This window comes from Myxine glutinosa, chromosome 7 (genome assembly GCF_964187855.1).
Source record: "Myxine glutinosa chromosome 7, kmMyxGlut1.1, whole genome shotgun sequence".
In the NCBI taxonomy this organism is placed as follows: Eukaryota; Metazoa; Chordata; class Myxini; order Myxiniformes; family Myxinidae; genus Myxine; species Myxine glutinosa.
Genome location: NC_136267.1, coordinates 171241529 through 171267986, shown reverse-complemented (window position 1 = coordinate 171267986; position 26458 = coordinate 171241529). Strand labels below are relative to the sequence as shown.

General features: G+C 44.8%; 1 protein-coding gene across 1 annotated transcript in view; it reads left to right on the top strand.

Moving 5' to 3' along the window:
* LOC137431837 (titin) overlaps positions 1–26458 on the top strand; it is a 172015-nt gene that overhangs the window by 94964 nt on the left and 50593 nt on the right. The window contains exons 11-12 of the mRNA XM_068123580.2: positions 18209–18444; positions 25579–25772. Coding sequence (XP_067979681.2) covers positions 18209–18444; positions 25579–25772 — 430 coding nt within the window. The remainder of the gene's footprint in view (positions 1–18208; positions 18445–25578; positions 25773–26458) is intronic.

Below are 26458 nucleotides of genomic sequence, written 5' to 3'. Positions count from 1 at the left end.
TCGCACAAGTTACCCGATTACACTCGAACGTTGGCCGAATCGCGCTATGCTAAATCAATGAAGGAAAAGGACACAACGGCTGGGATTAAGGCAACGACACAAGGGGTACAGTTCTCAAGACCTCCGGAGGAGGATATAATATTGGTTATGCAGAACGGTTAGATTACATGACAAGAGGTACAGCACAGTAAGATGGGCACTTATACACGGTCTTATCTTATCCCCGACAGACCACAGACAAACGGGACAAGACTGACTCACACGGGGATTGATGGCAGGGGAGGGCAGGCAGTCGATAGCTCAAGGTGCACCTTGGCTCAGGGGCAGAATCGACCCGGTCCGGTCCAGAGAGGCGGGGAGGTATTTTCTCAGCGCTGGAGGTGGCGTCCGTTTCTCTTCAAGCTCAGGCGCATCTGACGTCACCTCCGTCTTCCTGCGCATGTCCAGCGGGGAGTGACACGCCCTTGGCTCGTTAGCTCCGCCCCAGATGGAATCGGTCCGCCGCTTCTTATTGGGTGCGGGGGGTTACCGGGCTCCGCCCTTGACGAGGAGCTGACAGTGAGCCCCTGCGTGGTAACCCCGTCGGAGCACATGCTCAATGGCGGCTAACCAAGCCGGAGTGAGGACGCGCACTCCCCGCGCCGCTGTTGTTGTTGTTGGTGTTGTTGTTTCATGAGGAAGAGATGCGGGGAGGTATTGGGAGGTCCTAAACTTACTACTGGTGCCATACAATCACATTCTGGTGCAACGAAGAGTCAGAATTAATGGAAACGAGTCCTTAACTGACATAGACTAAGAATAACTAGCAAGATGTCCGAAAGTTGTCTACGTGAGATGCGGTGGACCTGGGCACGACATTTAATGGGGGAAAAAGGGGAAGGTCGGGGCTACAGAGTGTTGTTTACAGATAATGGGACTAGGGAATGGGGGATTGGGGATAGTTGGGGAGTATTGGGGAAATAGGGGAATATTTACAAGCGGATATGGATGGAGGCCAAATCCCATATCCGCAACATTGCACCCTTCTCTACCTTGGGGCGGCCCGACCCGATAAATTTTTACCTACTTTAGTGTGGCACTCAGATGTAGTTCCCTCTACTATTAACTCAACCCTGAGTGCGACAGTTTTACAGATGTTCACAAATGAGTAAATATGTCCCCCTGCGACGTTGCACCCTTCTCCTCACAGAAACACACCCACAGGATAACCAAATCGCGGAAAGAATCCTCAAACTAAACATACAGCCGGTAGGGAGCATTATTTACACAAGACTACACTGATATTTACACTACGATCCAGGACCTGTTTTTGGAGGAACACATGCAGATGTTATGCATAGAGAGAGCACGCATGCCAGCATCGATACACCAACCCACGAGTGCTCTGTGGCCTTAAGGCCTTTAATAATGTGCAGAGCACCCCATCCAAGCACCAAAAGCACCACCCCATAACACAGTCAGCACCATCCGGTGCACCAATAAAGTGTTCGATAGTCACCGGTGGTGTCGCAGCCGGCCGATGTTCTGCCGCTGGTCTTGCCTTCCTGAAGTGCACTTGGCCTTCTGGCTTCTTTCAAAAATAAAGAAAGGCACCAACCGCATCCATTTCTGTATTGTGGTGTCAGGGGGCCAACTAAAAGTGGTTCACCTGTATGGCATAGGTGCCACGTTGACCCATAGGTCCATCAACGGGTGGTGCTTGGCCGCAAAAGACTGCGGTCCATGGTGGGCGGCCACAAAAATTGCGGTCCATATGGTGTATCGATCCAGGCAGCAAGCAGCGAAAGTGCAGGCCCACAACTGCGTAGCCAGCACCTCTCTCTCCTCTCTCTCTGCCCCAAAGCCAGATCCTCGGAGGTGGGAGACAAAAGAAGAAGACACGTGAGTAAGGTGGTAAGGGCGCAAAAGTGCACGCAATACAAGATGATGCACACTGGGGGCACATGGGAACCAGGTGAGACAGGTACGTTCCTACCGTACGCCCCCCCCCCCCCACCAGGTAACCTACATTGCCCCTCCCTTACCCCTTACTGTATCCACAAAACACAACACTACCCATAAACATCTACTTTACAAATCAACAAACGTCCCTACTGTCTTCCCCGTTCCTCCCATAAACCAAATTCGTCTTCTCTCCCTCCTAACCAATCAAATTTGCCATTTCCAACTCTCATCACAATTTGCCATCTCCAACTCAACATCAAAATTTGCCATCACCAATTCATCATCAGTCCCTCCTAAGGAGGGAGAGATGGAATCACCCCAATGTCTCATCCACGTCGTGATGCGTCTCACCAATCCAACCAGCAATTCTTACTTCCTGCAACACAAAACAAAGGAACACAGGTGTGGAGTCATCATCACCACAGGTAAGTGGCTGCGTATGGTGCGACAGGTTCATCAATCCTAACTATTTCCTAAATGACTTTAACAACTTTACATTACCCGGGGTCTTTCCCTGCCAATCCATTGGCCCTCTTACACTATGGGTTCTAAAAACCAATTCCCATTGACCAAACTGTGGTGCTTTTCAATTTGGGGTCTCACTCCCCCGATTCATCTCCCGGTGCCTTCGCACAATTTCTGGGCTGCGACGTGTAGCTCTCCCAGCAGGTCTACCCACCTGCACACCTCCACCACTGTAGTTGCCACCCGAGCTTACCTAGCTCCTCACCCTAACCTAACTAACCGGGGAAGGCCCTCTCCTGGCTCTGTCACCCCACTGGTGCCCTCTGGCACTGGGCTACCCGGGTCCGTCCTCCGGATCCTCGGGCCCCATCCACAACAACTACTACCGGCTCCCAGAGCCCACCTGCGGCCTCACCTGGCCGACATCCTCACAGTGGTGGAGTGCCCAAACCAACTACACACACTAACAGGCTACACGCCCAGCCATTTCCACAACACTAATGCACCCATCCAAATACCATTCTGCAACCGCACCACAAATGCCAATATCCAACCACAATTTACCTATACCCTCTACCTAACACTTACACTACCCGCCCCGGGTACTCGTGAAAGGGGTCCACTCTTCCCCCATCCACACCTTCGCACCATGCACACCACTCCGTACCACTTCCACCATTCTCACTCCACGTATTCCACACACCTGCACTTGCACACCTGTGCTCTCACACCTGGTGCCACCTGCACCCTTCTCTCCCCAAGCGCATTCGCGCTGATCCACAACACTCACTACTCATACACTGCTCCACACTGCTCCACACACCTGTCCTTTTCTCACACAGCATCATCTCATCTAACTACTCCCCTCTGAAACTTGCGCTTCCCAGTCGTCCCTTTAAACTATTGCGCTCCCTCGTCATTATCATCCACACTAAACTACCTGCGTCCCCACTACAGGTATCAGTCACTAACTAAACTTAACGTTACCTAATGTCATCTTCTAGGGCCCTATCAATATCCTAACCCACCCAGGCTAGTTTTCACTGCCATAAACCCCATAAACTATTGCGCATTTGCCCCACATGGGAAGGGTGGCAGGGATGCCACCCTTACCCACCGGGCCCATCGCTCACTACCAATTTTGCACATCAAATTTCAACAAATCAAAAATTTGCTAATCACTACCCATCATCTGCCAATCATTACTGCCAATCCTTTGCCAATCATCAAATTTTGTTTTTCTCTAATTTTGGGTCCAAAACACTAACCTCATCACACAGTCTACTCACTAATGCCTCTCGGTGCGCCAATTCCTGTCCAAAGCCCGGCTTCGTAAAGCCGAGCAATGAATGCGGGTTGTGTTGTGCCAGCGGCTGGATGCGTCCGGCATTCGGTGCAGGGAAGGAGGTTTACCCGGGCCGAGATCCCACGCACCATCTCGGCGTGGAGCCATCCAATGTCCCGATCTCGACCTGCCGGCACGTCTCAACAAAACGTGGTCGCCATGACGACCCTTCCTATCCAGCTGCCCGCTCCGCCTAGTGGAGCACGGACGCGGCCGTTCAAAGCGAGGCCCGGCACGCACCGAGGGCCCGATTCGGCTATAAGTCGTTCTAAACTCTACCCCGGTTACCGTCGATGCTTCACCTGCATGGTTACAAGCATACGCTACCCCTTTCTTGCTCATACCTCCAGCTGTTCCCATGCTTCTCGTCGTACCTTTTCTTACACACCTCGGTACACTCATTCCGCTCACCGACTTGGTCACACACCTGACCACCGAACACCTTGGCACACATTTGTCGCTCGCACACCTCACCAACACACCTCTTCGCGCCCCCTCCTCGGTCACCTCCTCTGTGACAATCACAGGTGTGCCCTCACTCGCACACCCAACCACGTGCTTCACTACCAATTCCAGCGTGCATTCCCACTCACGCTCTACCATTCCAGGTGTGCATCCTTCCATTCCAGGTGTACATCCTCGCTCACCTGTCACAACCAACTCACGCTCCTTGTCACTCTCACTACTCTCACCTCCATTCTTGACAGCGCACTCACCCTTACTCTTGACAGCGCACTCTTTCCTCATGCACCCGTCCGTTACACACCTCTCTCGCGCACACTCTTGCGCACACTCTCCCGTCACACCCTCTGTAACACTCACCACAGGCGTGCATTCTTCCTTGCCTTTGACAGCGCACTCTTTCCCCATGCACCTGTCTGTCACACACCTCTCTCGCGCACACTCTTGCGCACACTCTCCCGTCACACCCTCTGTAACACTTACCACACCGCGCTTCCATGTGCTCCCTCGCACACGCGCTACGACCGACTCACTCTCGCCAGCACCCTCACTCCTTGGCACGCACTTTTTCCTCACACACCCCAGAGTCGGACTTTCTCGCACACCTCCTTTTTCGCACACCAGACCTGTCGCACACTTCACCAACGGCCTCTCACGAACACCCGGGTCCATCTCGACCCCCAAGCTCATTAAATCACCTGGCGCATCATACGCACGACCATATTGGTCACCACTTACACCGGGTCCTCTTCCTCTTCGCTTCTCTTCCATCACCTGCGAATCCCTCATCCGGTTAATGAGCACATCATCATGATCCGAACACAGACTTTGGACCAATTCTTTTATCTCCTCTTTTATCTCTTTCTTATCCCCTCTCCGTCGCTTCTTAATTTCGCTCACCCCTTCTTCCACTTCTTCTAATTTCTGCTTCACCTCTTTTATTTCCCGGTACGTCTCCTCAAGCTCGTCCTCCAAGGCTACCTTGACCGTTTCCATGTGCGTCCTCACCTGCCGGTCCTTCGTCTCCATTACCTCTGTCACCTCGTCCAACCTCGTTGTCAGTCCCTCACGTACCATCTGACATTGCCTCTTTGTCGCTATCAAGTCGTTTTTTAGGTCATTTTGTGTCGCTTTTAACCCTCCTATTACCGCTGTGTTCTTCTTTACCTGGTCCGTTAGTTCTTTTTGTCCCTCCGTCAGCTGTTCCACCTCCTGCGTCAGGTCCTCTATGCCCCCTTGCAATTTTACAGTCCCCTTTCTCACCTCCTTCTCCATGTGCTCCTTACAGTGCCTCACCTCCTCGCGCACTCCTCCGACCTCCTCACTCACACCTCTTCTGATCTCTTCTCCCATCACTTGCATCTCCTGCCCAGATGCCACCCTCATCTGCTCCATTTCCTCCCTGTGAGCATCCAGTTTAGTTTCTACCCCCATTCTAACCCCCTCTATCTGCTGCCCCATTTGTTTAACTTCCCTTTCCGCTTGGTCCCTCATGTCCCTCAATTTGCCTTCCATACTGTTTTCTAACCCCTCTAACCCCTTTTTCATCCCTTCCATTTGATTCTCCTGAACGGCCATTCTGTTTTCTACCCCCATTAACCCATTCTTTACCTCTTTTATCCCATTGTCTAACCCCTCACCGGTACCCCTCGCTTCGTCCCTCATTACCCCCATTTGGCCCTCCAATCGCTCACCCAATCGCTCACTATCAGCCCTCATTTGCTCACTATCAGCCCTCATTTGCTCACTCTGAGCATCCATCCGATTCCCCATTTGTCCCATAAGGGCCCCCATCATTCTGTTTTCCATTTCTTCATTATTCTTGTCCATAAGGGCCTTCATTTGCATAAAAAAAAGGTTCAAATCTACCAGCGGCGCTACTACGGTCGCGGGCGCGGTCGCCGTGGCCATGTGCGAGGCGCCATTTTGCGCGCCTGTAACCTCGTGCGCGACGACGCTATTTTGCGAACCTGCCACCCTCACTGCTTCGCTCTCCTCATGTCCCTCAATTTGGTCCTGGATCGACCCTGCCTCACTCTCCTCTACCGGAACCCAGCCGTCTTGATCCGCCATAGCGTGACTTTCAAAATTCGGGTTTTTATTTTTTTTAAACACAATCAAATTTCGCCGTTATAATTTCACGCGCTCGGGTCCAATCTCACTCCTCGACACCAATTGTTACTCTAATAGTACAATTGGTGTTCCAAAATTTGGGCCTAACAAATTTAGTCCCAGGTCCGAATCCAACTCCTGACAACCAATTGTTACGGACACGACTTAGATGTTATGGTGGGCCGAGCGGAATGGCCGCCGTGTTCGCACAAGTTACCCGATTACACTCGAACGTTGGCCGAATCGCACTATGCTAAATCAATGAAGGAAAAGGACACAACGGCTGGGATTAAGGCAACGACACAAGGGGTACAGTTCTCAAGACCTCCGGAGGAGGATATAATATTGGTTATGCAGAACGGTTAGATTACACGACAAGAGGTACAGCACAGTAAGATGGGCACTTATACACGGTCTTATCTTAATTCCCGACAGACCACAGACAAACGGGACAAGACTGACTCACACGGGGATTGATGGCAGGGGAGGGCAGGCAGTCGATAGCTCAAGGTGCACCTTGGCTCAGGGGCAGAATCGACCCGGTCCGGTCCAGAGAGGCGGGGAGGTATTTTCTCAGCGCTGGAGGTGGCGTCCGTTTCTCTTCAAGCTCAGGCGCATCTGACGTCACCTCCGTCTTCCTGCGCATGTCCAGCGGGGAGTGACACGCCCTCGGCTCGTTAGCTCCGCCCCAGATGGAATCGGTCCGCCGCTTCTTATTGGGTGCGGGGGGTTACTGGGCTCCGCCCTTGACGAGGAGCTGACAGTGAGCCCCTGCGTGGTAACCCCGTCGGAGCACATGCTCAATGGCGGCTAACCAAGCCGGAGTGAGGACGCGCACTCCCCGCGCCGCTGTTGTTGTTGTTGGTGTTGTTGTTTCATGAGGAAGAGATGCCGGGAGGTATTGGGAGGTCCTAAACTTACTACTGGTGCCATACAATCACATTCTGGTGCAACGAAGAGTCAGAATTAATGGAAACGAGTCCTTAACTGACATAGACTAAGAATAACTAGCAAGATGTCTGAAAGTTGTCTACGTGAGATGCGGTGGACCTGGGCATGACATTTAATGGGGGAAAAAGGGGAAGGTCGGGGCTACAGAGTGTTGTTTACAGATAATGGGACTAGGGAATGGGGGATTGGGGATAGTTGGGGAGTATTGGGGAAATAGGGGAATATTTACAAGCGGATATGGATGGAGGCCAAATCCCATATCCGCAACAATATATATATATATATATATATATATATATATATATATATATATATATATATATATATATATATATATATATATATATACAGTATATATATATACAGTATATATATATACGGTATATATATATATATATATATATATATATAGTATATATATATATATATATATATATATATATATATATATATATATATATATATATATATATATATATATATACATACATATATATTTATATATATATACATATATACATATATATATATATATATATATATATATATATATATATACTATATATATATATATAATAAAACACATACATACATGTGTATATGTATGTATGTATGTACATACAGGTTCGCAACAACAACAACATGCATTTTACGGCCATTTTCCCTGCTAGAGCGATGGTTAGCCTTGCCGTCCCCATGACAATCTTCTCCATTTTGCCCTATTTTCTGCATCTCTCCTTGTTAACCCCCTTGCCCGCATTTCTTCTTCCACCATCTTTAGCCAAGTCTTTCTCGGTCTTCCCCGTCCTCTACATCCTTCTACATCAATTTCCATCACTCTTCTCAACCAGTCACTTTTATCCTTCCTCAACACATGACCAAACCATCTCAGCCTGGTCCTTTTCACAGCATCAATCACAGGCTATATTCCCATCATCTTTCGCAATTCATCATTTGTCTTCCTCTCTCTCAATGATACTCCGCACATCCATCGAACCATTCGCATTTCCACCCTTTCCAGCCTTCATTGCTGCTCTACGTTCATTACCCATGTCTCGCTTCCATAAATCATAACACTTCTCACACATGCAGCATACACCTTTCCCTTCAGCTTCAGCGACAATCTCCTCCTCATCAGCACGCCACTCAGTTCCCGAAACTTCTTCCATGCACATCTCACTCGAGCAACCGTTGCCGAGTCTGATCCACCTTCTCCATTCAGCATGTCTCCGAGGTAGCAAAATGTTTTCACACCTTCCAGCTTCATGCCGTCTCCAAGATCCAACTCAACATTTCCTCCATCTGCAGCTCCCTCTGTGCACACCTTACATTTGAATGTAGCTGCCCCACTGGTAAATGACCCTCTCAGGCCACTACATTTTTGATGAACCCACTCAGCGCACATTGTACATTGAATGGAGTTCACTCCGACACCCTTCCTGCACACAGCACACGGCCACTTCCCAGTTCTTTCCACCTCACCACATGCTTTACCACTTGCCATCACCTTAGTCTTTCCGATATGCACCTTCAGACCTTTTGTCTCCATACATTCCTTCCACTTGTTCATCTTTTCCTTCAGTCCATCCATACTTTCCGCAATCAACACCAGATCATCTGCATACAACAACTCCCACGGTAAACCCTCCTTTACGTTCTGAGCCAGCACCTCCATCACAGCTACAAATAGTAGTGGCCTTAGTACCGACCCCTGATGCACTCCCACCTTCACCTCAAACTCACCACTGTTCCCGTCCATCCTTACAGCTGTGCGCGCTCTTTTGTACATTGCCATCACTACTCTGATCAACCATTCCTCCACTCCTAACTTCCTCAATGCCCATGTCAATACTTTGCGTGGAACCCTATCGAATGCTTTCTCCAGATCAACAAACCCAAAAAACAACTTCTTCCTCTTCTCCATGTACTTCTCCTGCAACTGCCTCACAATGAAAAGCGCATCTGTCGTTCCTCTTCCTGGCATAAATCCAAACTGCATTTCGTCGATCTTCACTTTCTTCCTTATCCTCGTCTCCAACACCCTTTCCAATACCTTCATTCCATGCTCCAATAACTTTATCGCTCGGTACGAGCCACACTCCAGAGGGTCACCTTTCCCCTTGTATAGAGGGACGAGGGTACTCAGTTCCCAATCCACTGGAATGCGGCCTTCTTTCACCACCAGATTACAGATCTCTGTCATTCTCTTCACACCCCAACTTCCTGCTGCCTTCAACATATCTCCCACAACTCCCGTCGGCCCTCCCGCTTTTCCACTCTTCATTGCTTTTATCGCTTCCTCAACTTCCTTCTCAGTTATCTTCTCTGCCGGTCCTAAAACTGGGTTACTCTCTACGTTGCCATCCCATTTATTCTCTGTATTCAACAGCATTTCCATATATCTCTTCCATCTTCCTTTAATTCCATCTGGGTCGACAATGATTTGTCCCACTTCATCCTTCAAGCAACTCACCCTCATCACATCACACCTCTCTTTCGCTACGTGCTTTGCAATCCTGAATACTGCTTTCTGACCCTCTTCCGAATCCAAGCGTTCTCCGAACATTTTCCTCCATGCCTCCTGCGCCTTTGCTACCTCTTTCTTTGCAGCCTTCTGGCTGCCTTATAACTTTCATGCTCTGCTGTTTCTGCTCCCGTACCCTTCGCCTTCTGCCACTCCTTGAACTTCTTCCTCTTCTCATCAATCCTCTTTCCAACTTCATCATCCCACCACCATGTTTCCGAGTGCCTCGGTGGTCCTTTTGTCCATCCACATACCTCACCAACGGCTCCCAACAGACTAGCTTTCATTGACATCCAACCACTTTCAAGCTCAACCACATCATCCTCTACCCTACTCAGCCTCTCTTTTAATGCCTCCCTTCCTGTCACCTCTTTCAACCTCCACACTTCATTCTTGGATGGTACTTCACCCGCCGAGCTCTCCTCACACCTTTCACCCTTATGTCGCAGACAACCAAGTGGTGCTGTGAAACAGCCTCCTCCCCCGGGATCATCTTTGTGTCTCGGAGGTGCCCGCTATCTCGCCTACGCACCATCAGGTAGTCAACGGTTGTCGTCGACCCACCTGACGTGTATGTAACAAGCTTATTATCCTCATTCTGGAACTGAGTATTACAAATCAACAAATCAGCTCCATCAGCAAACTCCAAAATCCTTTCACCTTCTCCATTTCTCACACCATATCCGTAACCCCCATGAACTCCATTAAAACCATCCATACTCCTTCCCACATGTCCATTCAGGTCTCCTCCCACCACAACAACTTCCTCATCTTTCACGTTTTCCATCACCTTCTCTATCGCACACCAGAACTTGTCCTTCTCTTCATTGCTTCGACCAACCTGCGGAGCATATCCTGAGATGACGTTCACCAAGAGCTTTCCAATCATCATTTTCACCATCATCAACCTATCACTCACTCTAGTCACACTCACCACACTGTCTACAAACTCCTCAGAAAACAGGACACCAACACCATTCACGCCCTCCGGGCACCCTTGCCACACAAACTTGTATTTCTGTCCCTGCCTACCCTTCACCATTCTCACACTACTTCCCTTCCATCTCGTCTCTTGCACACAACATATGTCCACTCTTCTTCGACCAATACTTCCACCACTTCTCCTGATCTCCCTGTCATTGTCCCTGCATTCCATGTCCCAAACCTCAGAAACCGATCTCCACTTCGGGCTGCACCCTGCCAATATGTAGTTGTAATTGTCATGGTTCTCTTTTTGAGGCAATGTTTTTATGGCCGGATGCCCTTCCTGACGCCAACCCTCTCAGTCGTCTCTTACGACACGCAGGGATACGGTGTACCTATTCTGACCAGGGTACACACTGGGAAACGTTTAAAACATGGAAATTCTGGGGGGGGGGGGGGGGGGCGGCGTCAGCATAATGGCTGCGGTTTAAACATATTCCAACAATATCCAAACAGAACCATGAAAACCATGAAAAACAATCTGGGAAAAGTCTCCAAGCGAGAATGTGGATTTGAGAAGGAAGGAGCAGAGGCGGAAGACAAACGAGATACAGGGGGCGGGGCACAAGCCGAGACGAGGAGGAGAGCGAACAAGCACGTGTCCGGGAGGAGAGAAAGAATCAATATAGAATTCTTTGTCTAGGGAGGTGAGGTGAGGGGGAGAAAATAAAATAAAAGAAACAAGCAATACAGTGAAGGAAATAACCCAAACCGACAAAACACCGACGGGGGGGAGGGAAGCCTCAAGTTACCAGGCCGCGCACGAGGTACGACTCAGAAAACGATTAACTACACACAAGTTTGTACGAATTACAAACCAATACCAACCAGAAACACACAATAACACGTACACAGCAAAATAACCAGTGGAAATTTGACAAAGACAAGAATGGGAAAACACTTAAACTTCGATGCCGTGGAGAGCTCGAAGTACGCTTCACTCGCCCGAGGAACCGGAAACCGGAAACCCTGTATACTGTATACTGTATATATATATATATATATATATATATATACCGGAAACCAGAATACTGTATATATATATACTGTATATATATATATACTGTATATATATATATATATATATATATAATATATATATATGTATGTTTACTTCAACTGTGAGGCTAGTATATATATACTAGCTTGGTGAGGCGAGCGCCGATACTGAGGAACGGGCTTATTTTAGCTGAGGCTAATGACTGTACCTGAGTTGCTCTGTTATCATGATTTTCACCAATCATAATACAAACAATTACTTTGCACAAATGTATTTATTGTTTTGTGATATTACATTTTTGTAGGCAATTTAGGTTGAAGATTTAGGTTGAATGTTTTTTTTTCAAGAAAGAACCCCTCCGCACATACATAGGGGAGCAGTAGGTGCAGACTGGAAGTTTGTGACGATTACACCTCACCACCACGTAATTCAAAACACTGCACCACCAAGTAATTCAAAACACCTCACCACCAAGTAATTCAAAACACTGCACCACCACGTAATTCAAAACACCTCACCACGACGTAATTCAAAATACCTCACCACCAAGTAATTCAAAACACCTCACCACCATAAAACACGTAATAAAAACACCTCACCACCACGTAATTCAAAACACCTCACCACCAAGTAATTCAAAACACTGCACCACCACGTAATTCAAAACACCTCACCACGACGTAATTCAAAATACCTCACCACCAAGTAATTCAAAACACCTCACCACCATAAAACACGTAATAACAACACCTCACCACCACGAAATTGAAAACACCTCACAGCCATCAAGCACGTAATAAAAACACCTCACAGCCATAAAACACGTAATAAAAACACCTCACCACAACGAAATTAAAAACACCTCACAACCATAAAACACGTAATAAAAACACCTCACCACCACGAAAATAAAAACACCTCACAGCCATAAAACACGTAATAAAAACACCTCACCACCACGAAAATAAAAACACCTCACAGCCATAAAACACGTAATAAAAACACCTCACCAACACAAAATTAAAAACACCTCACAGCCATAAAACACGTAATAAAAACACCTCAAAGCCATAAAACACGTAATAAAAACACCTCACCACCACGAAATTAAAAACACCTCACAGCCATAAAACACGTAATAAAAACACCTCACAGCCATAAAACACGTAATAAAAACACCTCAAAGCCATAAAACACGTAATAAAAACACCTCACCACCACGAAATTGAAAACACCTCACAGCCATCAAGCACGTAATAAAAACACCTCACCACAACGAAATTAAAAACACCTCACAACCATAAAACACGTAATAAAAACACCTCACCACCACGAAAATAAAAACACCTCACAGCCATAAAACACGTAATAAAAACACCTCACCACCACGAAAATAAAAACACCTCACAGCCATAAAACACGTAATAAAAACACCTCACCAACACAAAATTAAAAACACCTCACAGCCATAAAACACGTAATAAAAACACCTCAAAGCCATAAAACACGTAATAAAAACACCTCACCACCACGAAATTAAAAACACCTCACAGCCATAAAACACGTAATAAAAACACCTCACCACCACGAAATTAAAAACACCTCACAGCCATAAAACACGTAATAAAAACACCTCACCAACACAAAATTAAAAACACCTCACAGCCATAAAACACGTAATAAAAACACCTCAAAGCCATAAAACACGTAATAAAAACACCTCACCACCACGAAATTAAAAACACCTCACAGCCATAAAACACGTAATAAAAACACCTCACCACCACGAAATTAAAAACACCTCACAGCCATAAAACACGTAATAAAAACACCTCACCACCACGAAATTAAAAACACCTCACAGCCATAAACCACGTAATAAAAACACCTCACCACCACGAAAGTAAAAACACCTCACAGCCATAAAACATGTAATAAAAACACCTCACCACCACGAAAGTAAAAACACCTCACAGCCATAAAACACGTAATAAAAACACCTCACCACCACGAAAATAAAAACACCTCACAGCCATAAAACACGTAATAAAAACACCTCACCAACACAAAATTAAAACACCTCACAGCCATAAAACACGTAATAAAAACACCTCAAAGCCATAAAACACGTAATAAAAACACCTCACCACCACGAAATTAAAAACACCTCACAGCCATAAAACACGTAATAAAAACACCTCACCACCACGAAATTAAAAACACCTCACAGCCATAAAACACGTAATAAAAACACCTCACCACCACGAAATTAAAAACACCTCACAGCCATAAACCACGTAATAAAAACACCTCACCACCACGAAAGTAAAAACACCTCACAGCCATAAAACATGTAATAAAAACACCTCACCACCACGAAAGTAAAAACACCTCACAGCCATAAAACACGTAATAAAAACACCTCACCACCACAAAATTAAAAACACCTCCCCACCACGAAATTGAAAAAAACCTCACAGCCACGTTATTTAAAAACACCTCCCCACCACGAAATTGAAAACACCTCCCCACCACGAAATTAAAAACACCTCACCACCACGAAATTGAAAACACCTCACAGCCATAAAACACGTAATAAAAACACCTCCCCACCACGAAATTAAAAACACCTCACCACCACGAAATTAAAAACACCTCACCACCACGAAATTGAAAACACCTCACAGCCATAAAACACGTAATAAAAACACCTCCCCACCACGAAATTAAAAACACCTCACCACCACGAAATTAAAAACACCTCACCACCACGAAATTAAAAACACCTCACAGCCATAAAATACGTAATAAAAACACCTCCCCACCACGAAATTAAAAACACCTCACCACCACGAATTTAAAAACACCTCACCACCACGAAATTAAAAACACCTCACAGCCATAAAACACGTAATAAAAACACCTCACAGCCACGAAATTAAAAACACCTCACAGCCATAAAACACGTAATAAAAACACCTCAGCCACGAAAATAAAAACACCTCACCACCACGAAATTAAAAACACCTCACAGCCATAAAACACGTAATAAAAACACCTCCCCACCACGAAATTAAAAACACCTCACCACCACGAATTAAAAACACCTCACCAGCCATAAAACACGTAATAAAAACACCTCACAGCCACGAAATTAAAAACACATCACCACCACGAATTAAAAACACCTCGCAGCCATAAAAACACGTAATAAAAACACCTCACCACCACGAAATTGAAAACACCTCCCCACCACGAAATTAAAAACACCTCACCACCACGAAATTAAAAACACCTCACCACCACGAAATTGAAAACACCTCACAGCATAAAACACGTAATAAAAACTCCTCACCACCACGAAATTAAAAACAGCTCACCACCACGAAATTGAAACACCTCACAGCCATAAAACACGTAATAAAACACCTCACCACCACGAAATTAAAAACACCTCACCACCACGAAATTAAAAACACCTCACAGCCATAAAACACGTAATAAAAACACCTCACCACCACGAAATTAAAAACACCTCACCACCACGAAATTGAAAAACACCTCACAGCCATAAAACACGTAATAAAAACACCCTCACCACCACGAAAATTAAAAACACCTCACCACCACGAAATTAAAAACACCTCACCACCACGAAATTGAAAACACCTCACAGCCATAAAACACGTAATAAAAACACCTCACACCACGAAATTAAAAACAGCTCACCACCACGAAATTGAAAACACCTCACCACCACGAAATTAAAAACACCTCACCACCACGAAATTGAAAACACCTCACAGCCCATAAACACGTAATAAAAAACACCTCACCACCACGAAATTAAAAACAGCTCACCACCACGAAATTGAAAACACCTCACAGCCATAAAACACGTAATAAAAACACCTCACAGCCACGAAATTAAAAACACTTCACAACCACGGAAACAAAAGTTTGAGGGAGTCGTTTAAGTGACAACACAGACACTGCCCAGATGTGTAGATATATAGATAAATGACTGTACCCGAGTTGCTGTTTTGTCATGGTTTAAACCAATCATAATTCAAACAATATTTTGCACAAATGTATTTGTAAAATACGTGATATCACATTTTAGAAACAATTGATGTTGAAAACTTAAGTTAAAAAAAAAAATTTCCCCCAAAAAATTCCAAAAAAAAAAAGAAAAAATCGATTTTTAAAGAAAATACCCTTAGGACATACCGACGGGAGAGATATGTGCATACCAGAAGTTTGGTCCGATTTCACAAAAATTTGAAAAGTAGTTCAGTGACAACACAACACAACACAAGACAGGACAGACACGGCACAGATATATATATATATACTATATATATATATATATATATATATATATATATATATATATACACAAAGAATTAAGTTAAGCACCCCCCCCCGTTTTTTTACAACCTCGCACATTACAAGTTTGTTGTCGTCAAAACAGTGTAATATACCCATGATATTGCTATATTTTCTGGAGAAGTGATATTATGGTCACATAAAAACATAACAATCATGCCGTTTTCAATATTTTATTCTGAATAATTTAAGGTGAAATTTTTTGGGAATTTTAGGCATATTTTCACCTCAATTTAAGTATGGAGCTATAGGTCCATCACGGACAGTGTGGATGACGTTTATGTTTTCTAACGTACAGTCATTGTTCTGAGAAGACCTCTAGCGATCTTGCGTCAATAACGTGTGTAGGACCCACGTGATCGGATCACTGACTCAACCAATCACTTTTTTTCACTTTGATCACTCAATTTCATCAATGGATAATTGCTAATGTCATACCTATCATTATTTGATCTCACATACCTTAGAATATATGCCAATGTATACATATACACAAAGAATATATATTAGGGGGTGCTTACCTTAATTCGTTGTGTAGGGGTGCTTAACTTAATTCTTTGTGTATTATATATATTATATATATATATATATATATATATATATATATATATATATATGTATATATATAAATTGTTACGGATCTCGATGTCGGCCCTTTTCCCCTTAAGAAGGGGATTAATCCCCTTGTTTGTGACTGACCGACGTGAGTCCTGAAGGCTGCCCAGCTCCCTCCTGGGGAGGCAGGTGAGCAACCCCGTTCGAGACCGCGGACAAGATGTTAATTGCCGAGCGGATTAGCAGCCGCGGCACGAACCATTAGCAAGTAACTAGACCCGATTCTTTACGTTGGCCAAATCGTGCCACAGGTATCCAATGGGGAAATCACTAAAACGAAACGGATGTAAAGGAAAGAAGGCAGAGTAAGGAGGAACAAGGATTTATTACTAACTATTATGTACACAATCAAAAGTAACCAAGGAGAAGGAAAGATACGAAAATAAAGACAGAAAGATGGAAGGACCAGAAGGACACAGAGCAATTCTAACTTACCTAAACAGGCTTAACTTATACCCCAGACAACACAAAAGACGGACGACAGTCAGACTTACACGGGGGGATGATGATAGGAACGAATGGCTGGAAGGGGAGGAAGGTTCAGGTTGTCCACAGAGCTGGAAGGATGCGGGTCCGGTTCGTGTAAACGACAAGGCTCGAGGTGAGCGGCCGCCGACCCTTCTCAATCTCGTTCGCACGGCGGCGTTTCTTCGTAGCAGCGGGTCGAAGCTGCGTGTCACAGGGGGGCTGGACTACGGTGGTCTCAAAGCTGCGGTTGGTTCAGCTGCGGTGGACTCAAAGCTGCGGTTGGTTCAGCTGCGGTGGACGGCTCACTCATCTCTCTCTTCAACTGGACTCTCAACAACAACCACTCAACTCTCTCCCGGTGGACTGCGGTGGGAGGCTCCGGGCGACGGGTTTTATAGCGCCACACCCTGGAACGTTCGCGAAACTGCCCGATCGTTCTTTCTCCGCCCTCTCAAGCCAAACCCCTCGTGCTTGGTTGGTTGATCGGGGCCTGCTCACTCCTCCTTCCGATGACGAGGGGTGGAGACACGCCTTTCTTCTCCGAACTGACCGCGTGCTCAATGGAGGGCGAATGCAGTTGGCAAATGCGGTTGGCAATGGAAGTTTTTGGTAATGAAAGGGAATCTATCTTATTTCAATTCGGTGCAATGCAGAGTCAACTAGTGGGAAACACAGCCTTATACTGACATAGAATAAAGAGATAACTATTTAGAAGGGTATATGGTGGCCTACGTGTATGCGATGGACTAACTACGGTGCACTCATTTCAATTAACAGCCAATTAAAAGGGAAATGTTCATAGGAAATTTTAATACTAAATTTACAAAGTGAAGGTTCTAAAAACCGTAACAATATATATATATATATAAATATATATATATTGTCCTCATTCGAAGTCTATTTATCATCTATATCAATACACTTTAAAGTTATTTGCTCTCATTTACAGATGATGTGGTATAAAGATGGGCAACAAATTTGTCCTGGACCTGACAACAACCTCCAAGTGACTCCAGATGGGGTTACTTCATTACACATCGGTGTAGCTCATCATGAGCATGAAGGGATTTATACCGTGCTTGCATTCAATCTTCGTGGCAACATCATCTGCTCAGCCAAACTCTCTGTGCTCACAACACCTCAAGCACCTAGTGCTCCACAATTACCACAAAGTACTGCACCTCGGTAATGACCAGCACTTGATCCAAGGTGGAATGTATTATGTTTTTTTTGTTGTTGTTGTTTTTAACAGCAGACTAAGTCTTACACAGTATCCTGACATGGAGAAGGTCCCAAAATAACAGTTTGTAAAGGGACAAATAAAGCAGAAACTAAACATGGGCATTACCAGTTGCTTGGTCCAATAAATATTAGACGAAAACAATAAAATAAAATAAAACATCGATGGATATCGGTGTGAAGTTCAGTGGACAGTTAATGCATGAAGGGAAGAATGAAACTGGAATGAAACATGGTTTCGTAACCTGTAGTACAGGTGTACAAACAAATATACAGGTAGATGCTCAGACTCTTGGTCTGACAATAATTGGGGTCTGTAAGAGCAGTCGGTTGGTGTTTGAGGGTGTGCAATTCTGGAAGACTATGTGGAATTATATCAGAGAAAGCTGTTGCTGTGATAGCAGAGAAAGCACAACGTCATAATTCAGTCAATATAAAACAGATACTGTCTACCTGCTTATGCTAAAACTTGTGTCCAAATTGCAAAGGCCCTTGGCTTGCGGGTCCTTTCGGAAGCCTGGCTTTGAGCTCAGTTCAAGACAGATTGCAGATAATTTGATAATATTCGATGGAGATTAAAAATATTGATGCAGTGAAAGCAAGGTGAAAAGGACACCTTGTTTTATGTTTTCATCTGAGCAATTGCTTCATCATCACTTGAATCCCATATCTCGTGTTGATTTCTACATACTCTGGTCTCTGACAAGCTTTAGGATGTCAACACTGTACTTCAAGCTTCGTAGGAAATCTGAAGTTGTTTCAAAATGGTTTTGTGTTTCAGGCTGAGAAGGCAAGTAACTTTACAGTAAATACTTTACACTCTTTGTATTTATTGGCCAAGCCAAAAGTCAATCGTTTTTTTTGTATACAATGGTGTCGGCTCATGGAGAATCAAAGAAGACAAAGGCTTCCAGGTTTCCAAACTACCTAAGGATAGGCTGGTGTATTGGAGGATGGGTTTTGGGTGAACATACAAGGAGGAAAGTAGGAATAACACATGAACGAGTAACAATGGCCCACAGAGTAACAGAATGGGAAAGAATCAGCCTGTGTTGAAGAAATTGTGGATGTTGATCCATGAGTAAGCGCACAAGGTATTGATTGGTATCGCATCTAAAGGATAGGCTGGAGGATGCAGTAGAGGATTGGATATCCTGGAGGAGGGATAAGATAGTTGACAAAGAAGTCTTTGTACCATTAAATTAGGAGGATCAGTGTGGTTTGGATAGGGTTGCCTCCATTCCAGTTCTACGTTCATGGTTGCAATTCCAGACCACCTGCAAGGACTTCCAGGTCAGCTGAAACATTCATCCATGATACAGAATACGATTCAATGTCAGATGGAAGAAAAACGCTCTACAGGTCATCTATTTATATCTTGCCTACGTCGATGAGGATATTTATACAATGGAGCTATACAGAGGAGTATGATTCATATAGACTAGTACACCCGCAGACTCCGGGAGGGGCAGGAAGGGTCATTCCTTTTTGGGGTATCTAGATTACAGTCGATTTATGATCGGGTCTCAAAAACATTGGGTGTGTGTTCATTTACCAAGTTTCTTGTGAAGAGATTGCCAAGTGGTTTAAGCATTCGAGCAAGCACTCCATTCAAAACCGTTAAGGAATGGCTGGCTTGGCAAGCGATAGCTAGCTGCTTGGTAAAGGAGCTTCCCCCTTTCAGTTTCGGCTTCTACCCGAGCTTCCCCCTTTCAGTTTCGTATCAAACAGCAGGAGCGAGTTTCAAAAGTTCGCTACGAAAAATGCCATGGTAGCGGCAGAAAGGGCCATGTTATTAAACCAACATTTTGGGTTATATAGAGTACAGTAGATCTTCGCTCAGTTCTGTAAGTAAACCTTACTTCACGGATGTCGGGATTCCTCCAAATTTCTTCATTTAGTGTTATAAACAGCATTAGCGACTGTTTAAAAAGATAATCATACGTGTTTGTGTTTTATAATATTTTTACTTCCTGTAGAAGCCGTTGTAGAAGTGAAGAGAAACAGGTTGATATGGTTTGGCCATGTGTTGAGGAAGGATGAAAGTGACTGGGTGAGAAGAGTGATGGAAATGAATGTAGAAGGAAGTAGAGGACGGGGAAAACCGAGAAAGACTTGGCTAAAGATGGTGGAAGAAGAAATGTGGGCAACGGGGTTAACAAGGAGAGATGCAGAAAATAGGGCAAAATGGAGAAGATTGTCACGGAGACCGCAAGGCTAACTCCCGCTCTAGCAGGGAAAATGGCCTTACAATGCCTGTTGTTGTTGTTGTTTGTTTGTGCAAGCCGTTGCTCCCACAGAAACGTCATTATAACTAAAAGGTATTTATACACATTATCACTGCAGGAAAAACACCTTGGCGAAGTGGAACATTATTAGTATTAATATTGTTTTGTAATAACATTAACAATATGCGATTATCATTAATTTTGTTATTAGAGCGTCTTTGGAAAAACGCCACGTTAAATCTAATTTAACATTGATATACACCTCAACACGCAACGCCATTGACGGCAATGGCGGGAAAACTCGCTCGGGGGGGGGGGGGGGGGGAGGGGGCGGCGGCGGAGAAAACCCCCTTGGAGAGAGTGAAAAATGAATGCGCTACAACCTTCATTGTGTAACCCTTGGTCATCCTGTCAAGTTTGGTTGAGATTGGATAAGTAATGACGGAATGTATTGGTGTCAAAAATTCATCAGACAGACACAAATGGCGTATTTTAGTTTGATTGTGTGAAATGCCCTAATTTTTCTGGTGGGTATTTCACGCTTTAGATGGTTTGAATGTGCATCTGTAAATATTTGTGCATTCCTCTGTTTAAATGCTTATTCATAAGCATGGGCGGACTGGCCATAGGGCATTTGGGCATTGCCCGGTGGGCTGGGACCGCTGGGTAAAAAATGGGCCGCTGGGCTGGATAAAAAAACTGCTGAAAATTTTTTTGTCACGGAAAACTTCTGGCTCTGCCTCCATCCCCGGGGATTCCCCGCTAAATATCAAAAGTTCAAAAGGTCGCCCCTGACGCCTCATTATAATATTACTCGCAACGGTACCCGCCCAGTAACACGTACCAGAGAAAACAAATCGTTTGCGCAATGGGCTCTCCAATATTCGATGTGTTCACGGTTTGAATTACGTAACGTAACGTTTGTGATGATGTTTGTGACTTTTGTGTTCACGGTAGTGTTTGATGTGACGGTGTGAACGTAATTTCGTCATGTTTGTCGTTTTTATTTTCGTAATCGTTCAATGAACGTTTAATGAACGTTTAATGAGCGTAAGAATAATGTTTAATGCTCATTAGATGAATGAATGAATGAATGAATGTTATGAATAATGCCATGGCGTCGCGTTGGCAGCAGTGACAATATAAAAATGTTTGCCAAGAACTTCAAACAGAGAAAAGGAACTTTTATCAGCAATGTCGTGTGTCCTGAAGTTCTAAGCTGAAGAAGAGGTACCGTACAAAATCATTCAATATTTTTTCCTAAAGAAAAGCATACAGTTGATATCACTAACTTTGAAACACGATGGAATAATATTTACCGATATGAACAGTGATGTGGTTTTTTTATTGAAATTCTAAAAATACTGTTTACATTTTGATGATTTGTGTGTGATATTTAACGGATGTTAAAATAAATCGAGCCTCCAAATTGAAGCCCCACCCTCAGAGCGGGTAGCATTGCTCATCATATAATGGCGACTCAACAATTTTTACGGCTTTGCTTTGAAGAACGGGAATGAAGGGGGAGGAGCGTGTTAATATGTCTGGTTGAAGGCTGTGAGCTGTGAGGTGAGGGGGTTTGAAGCCAGATTTTAGTCTTACAGCCGCCATGTTGGTGCTCACTGTCACAACGATGTGAAGCGAAAGACGCCTCAGAGCTGTTACGTTCACATTCGCTATGTCGTACGTACTCCCGATACATGTTTCCTTCATTGTAAAAACTACCAAATCAACAGTAAAAAGGATTTTGAGCCGATAGGCCAAGTAAGTTTAGATAGGTCCACTGACTACTGATCTAGTATTGATAACAATGTCGCGAACCGACTTACGATGCTAATTTTTTTTTTTTATTTCAGCACCTGCATCTGTAACCAACAATGGAAAAAGCAAACCAGAAGAGAAGAAAAGGAGGTGCTGAGAAGGAACGTGATCGAAAGAAAAAGAAACTGTCAGATAGTGCTTCAAAGTGCAGAAGCCTTTTGGATCTGTTCAAGAGTACTAATACTGGGCCTGGTGAAGTCAGTGAACACGGGGATAAGGATACTGAATCGGTAGCTGGACCATCAGCAGCTGAATTGGTAGATGATCAATTGGCAGCTGAATCGGCAGAATTGGTGCAAATTGGTGAACACGAACAGGTGCGGTCAGCTGAGAGAGATGTACCTGCTGCAGCTGCTACACTTGCAGAGGAGGGATACCCCTCGATTAACTACTTTAAGAAACCATGCAGAGATGAAGATTGTTTGCTGTTTTGGAATTACCACCCTAATCAAAAAACTGACAACCCAGTGGTCAAGAGGTGTTTCATGCGAAAAGATGGTACAAACAGATGGTGGTTGTCATACAACAAGGACAATCATTCTTTTCACTGTTCAGTGTGCTTGGCGTTTTCCAGCACCTCAGACTGGTCCACATTCATCGAGGGAATGACTGACTGGCGACATGTACATACATGTGTTGAAGAACAGGAACGCTCTTCTTTTCATTTGAGATGCTCTACAGCATACCTGGTAGATCGACAACAGTCCAGCGTTTCTCACCTGTTCGCACGTAGCCATCATGATGAGGAAAGAAGGACACGACAAGTGATGGAAAGAGTTGTGGATGTGGTCAAACTCATTGGTAAGAGGGGACTGAGCTCCAGAGGAAGTAATGAAGAAGCAGCATACATACTTGTCAATGAGGAGATCGACCATGGTACATTTCTGGAAGTTGTAAAACTACTTCGGAAGTATGATTCCTGCACAGCCAATCATCTCTATCACGTTGTCCAGAACAGCAAGAAGCAACATGAGAAGGCAAAGAGTTCACGAGGTCGAGGCTCCTTGGTAACTTTGATGTCTAAAACTACAGTGAATTATGTTATCACAGTTATCCGGGATAAGATACGTCGGTGGATTTCTGAAGAAGTAACAGACATGTTTGCTGTGGAAATTGATACCACTCAAGACATCTCAACACAAGACCAGTGCTCTGTTGTTCTTAGATATGTTGATAACACTGGCACTATCCAAGAAAGATTAGTGAGTGTGGTGAATGAAATGTGAGGAATCTACTGGCGAAGCTTTTGTGCAACTTGTTTCTGAAGTCTTGTTAGGACTGAATCTTGGCCTCAAGAACTGTGTTGGAAACTCAACTGATGGTACAGCAAACATGCAGGGGCGCTACAAAGACTTCAGTACTCTGCTATCAAAGGAAGCTCCAATGCAGATCCATGTTTGGTGCCACGCACATGTGTTAAATCTCGTTGTGACCGAAGCTACAAGTGTTGTGGTGACTAACGCATCACTGTTCTCACTACTGAATGACATTGCAGTATTCTTTCGGGAATATTATCAGCAAATGAACATCTGGAGTCGACACTCCACTACTGTGAAACGAATGGGAACTATCGGAGAAACTAGATGGTGGTCAAAGGATGCCGCCTTGAAGAAGGTTTTTGGTTCATTCAACAATCCAACTGGAGCGCTTTTCATGGAAGTTATCACCACTCTTAATGCCATACTTGTTGCTGACCAGATCCAAGCAGCTGTTAAGGCCAAGATGAAGGGATACATTGCCAGTCTCCTGCAGTTTGAAACAATTCTGACTGCACAAGTATATCTGCAAGTATTCTCCCGCACTACAGCGCTCTCCAAGTATCTACAAACTGTGCAACTGGATCTGCAGACTGTGCACCGGATGGTGGATGAATTGCTAGAGAATATGCAGATGCTACGGGATGACTTCCAAGCTTGTCATGATGCAGCTGCAAATTTTGTTCAATGGGCTAATGACCAGCTGGATGAAATGGATGTAAATCTTGTTATGGAAGAGTCCCGTCCTATAAAACGGCAAAGACAGCGCAAACGTATTGATGGCGAACTGTCCATAGATGAGGCTACATCAGCTTCTGACCCAGTAAAGAAGTATCGCATTGAAGTGCACAACCGAATAGTGGACACTATTGTGAGCAGCATTTAGCAGCGGTTTGACAGATCAGCAACATCAACATTGTATGCTGATCTCTCACTTCTTCACCCAAGGAACTTTGATCAAGTGCCATCGGGAGCTCTGGAAGAGCTGCACAAACATTTGCTGAGATTTGATGATGGTGTCACTGCGGAACAACTACGAAAAGAACTGCGAAGCCTTGGAGAACAATGGTCAACACTGAAACAATCAGTAGCAGATGCTTATACAGTGGAGGAGGACAGTGAGTCTGAACAGGGCAGGAAGACTGCCAAGTACATGTAAGTCATGTAAAGCCTGTCCTCTCTGCTGCTACAAGGTGCTCCTCAAGTTGAACCTCTTCACTGATGTCTACAAGAGCATTGGGCTTGCCTACAATCTGCTGCAAACGCTGCCTGTGTCACAAGTGGCATGTGAACGGTCTTTCTCTGCTTTGAAGAGAATCAAAAGCCGTCTGCGAAGTACAATGACACAAGAACATCTTGAGGCGTTCATGTTGATGTCTGTGGAAAAAGGGAACCTGGCCAAACTTGACACTGAGGATATCATTGATGGTGTGCCTGCCAGAAGCAGCGAACTGCGCAGGCACATAGTCTCTTAGACATGACATGTGCTTGTGTTACTGAAAATAAATTTAATTTTTAGTGGATTTTTTTTTTTTCAAGCATTTCGTCTATTTCCTCAGATAAGCAACATATAAATGAATAATGGGCCGACCTAGGTGAAGGATGCCCGGGCCGGTTTTAAGACCCAGTCCGCTACTGTTCATAAGTTAGAAAAGTAAAAACATTTTAATCCAACTGACATGTACAGTAGATTTGCTGTAAATGAAAACTTGTTGACGAGTGCAATGGTTAACGTGTGTTCTCAGGAATATAGATGTTTGCTGTGTGTATTGCAGTTTCCAAATACCACCCGCACCTGCGCCTGAACCAAGCCTTGAGGAAGCTCTGCAGGCCATGCCACTGGAGAAGCTCTACCGCCCCGTGTTCGTGCAGAAGCCCCTACCTGTATGTGTGCTGGAAGGCACGGTGGCCAGGTTTGATGTGAAGGCCGTGGGTCGACCCATGCCAGAAACATTCTGGCTTCACAATGGTTAGTTCGAATTTTCACCATCGCGCAAAGTACGGTACTTAGACTAAAATACAGTAATAGGCCGGCTTTAGTCGCCTCATTTCATGCTGTCTGTGATCTCAAAGGCTTCATGGTGTCTTTCTCGTTTTGCCATCGATGGTTCTCAACTTCCACAGACTTGTTTTAAGGGGTTTTGAAGGCAAAATCTGGCTTTTGTGTCTGGTGAACCTCTTCTGACCTCTTCCTGCTCCAAAACACTGAATCGATACAGAACACAGAAGTCGTTTCTCTGCTCACTCGACTTCTCACAGACAGAATCAGCTCGAGCAGAATAGTCACGTCTGGCGCGTCGATACAACAACACGCAACAGTTGTTATTAAATAAATAAGAGTTCCCTTCCAAGGAACGTCAACACAAATTGAGGTCATCAGGCTCAATCAGGTCATCAGGCCTATCAGGCCGGCTCAATGGTTGACAATTTACGTTTGTCTGTTTGTGCTCTGTCCTTTTTAAATGTTGAGCCTCAAGCAAGGAAGCAGAACGTACTATTTAAGTCTTTGGTATGTCTCGGCTGGGATCAGGTTCTAACCTCAGACTTCCCAGACTCGGAGCAGACGATCTAACCATTGTGCCACAGCTGTATAGTTGTCATCTTGCAGTGTACACCTGGAAAGCCAGTGCTGGCGGTTTTAGATCCCCAAACGGG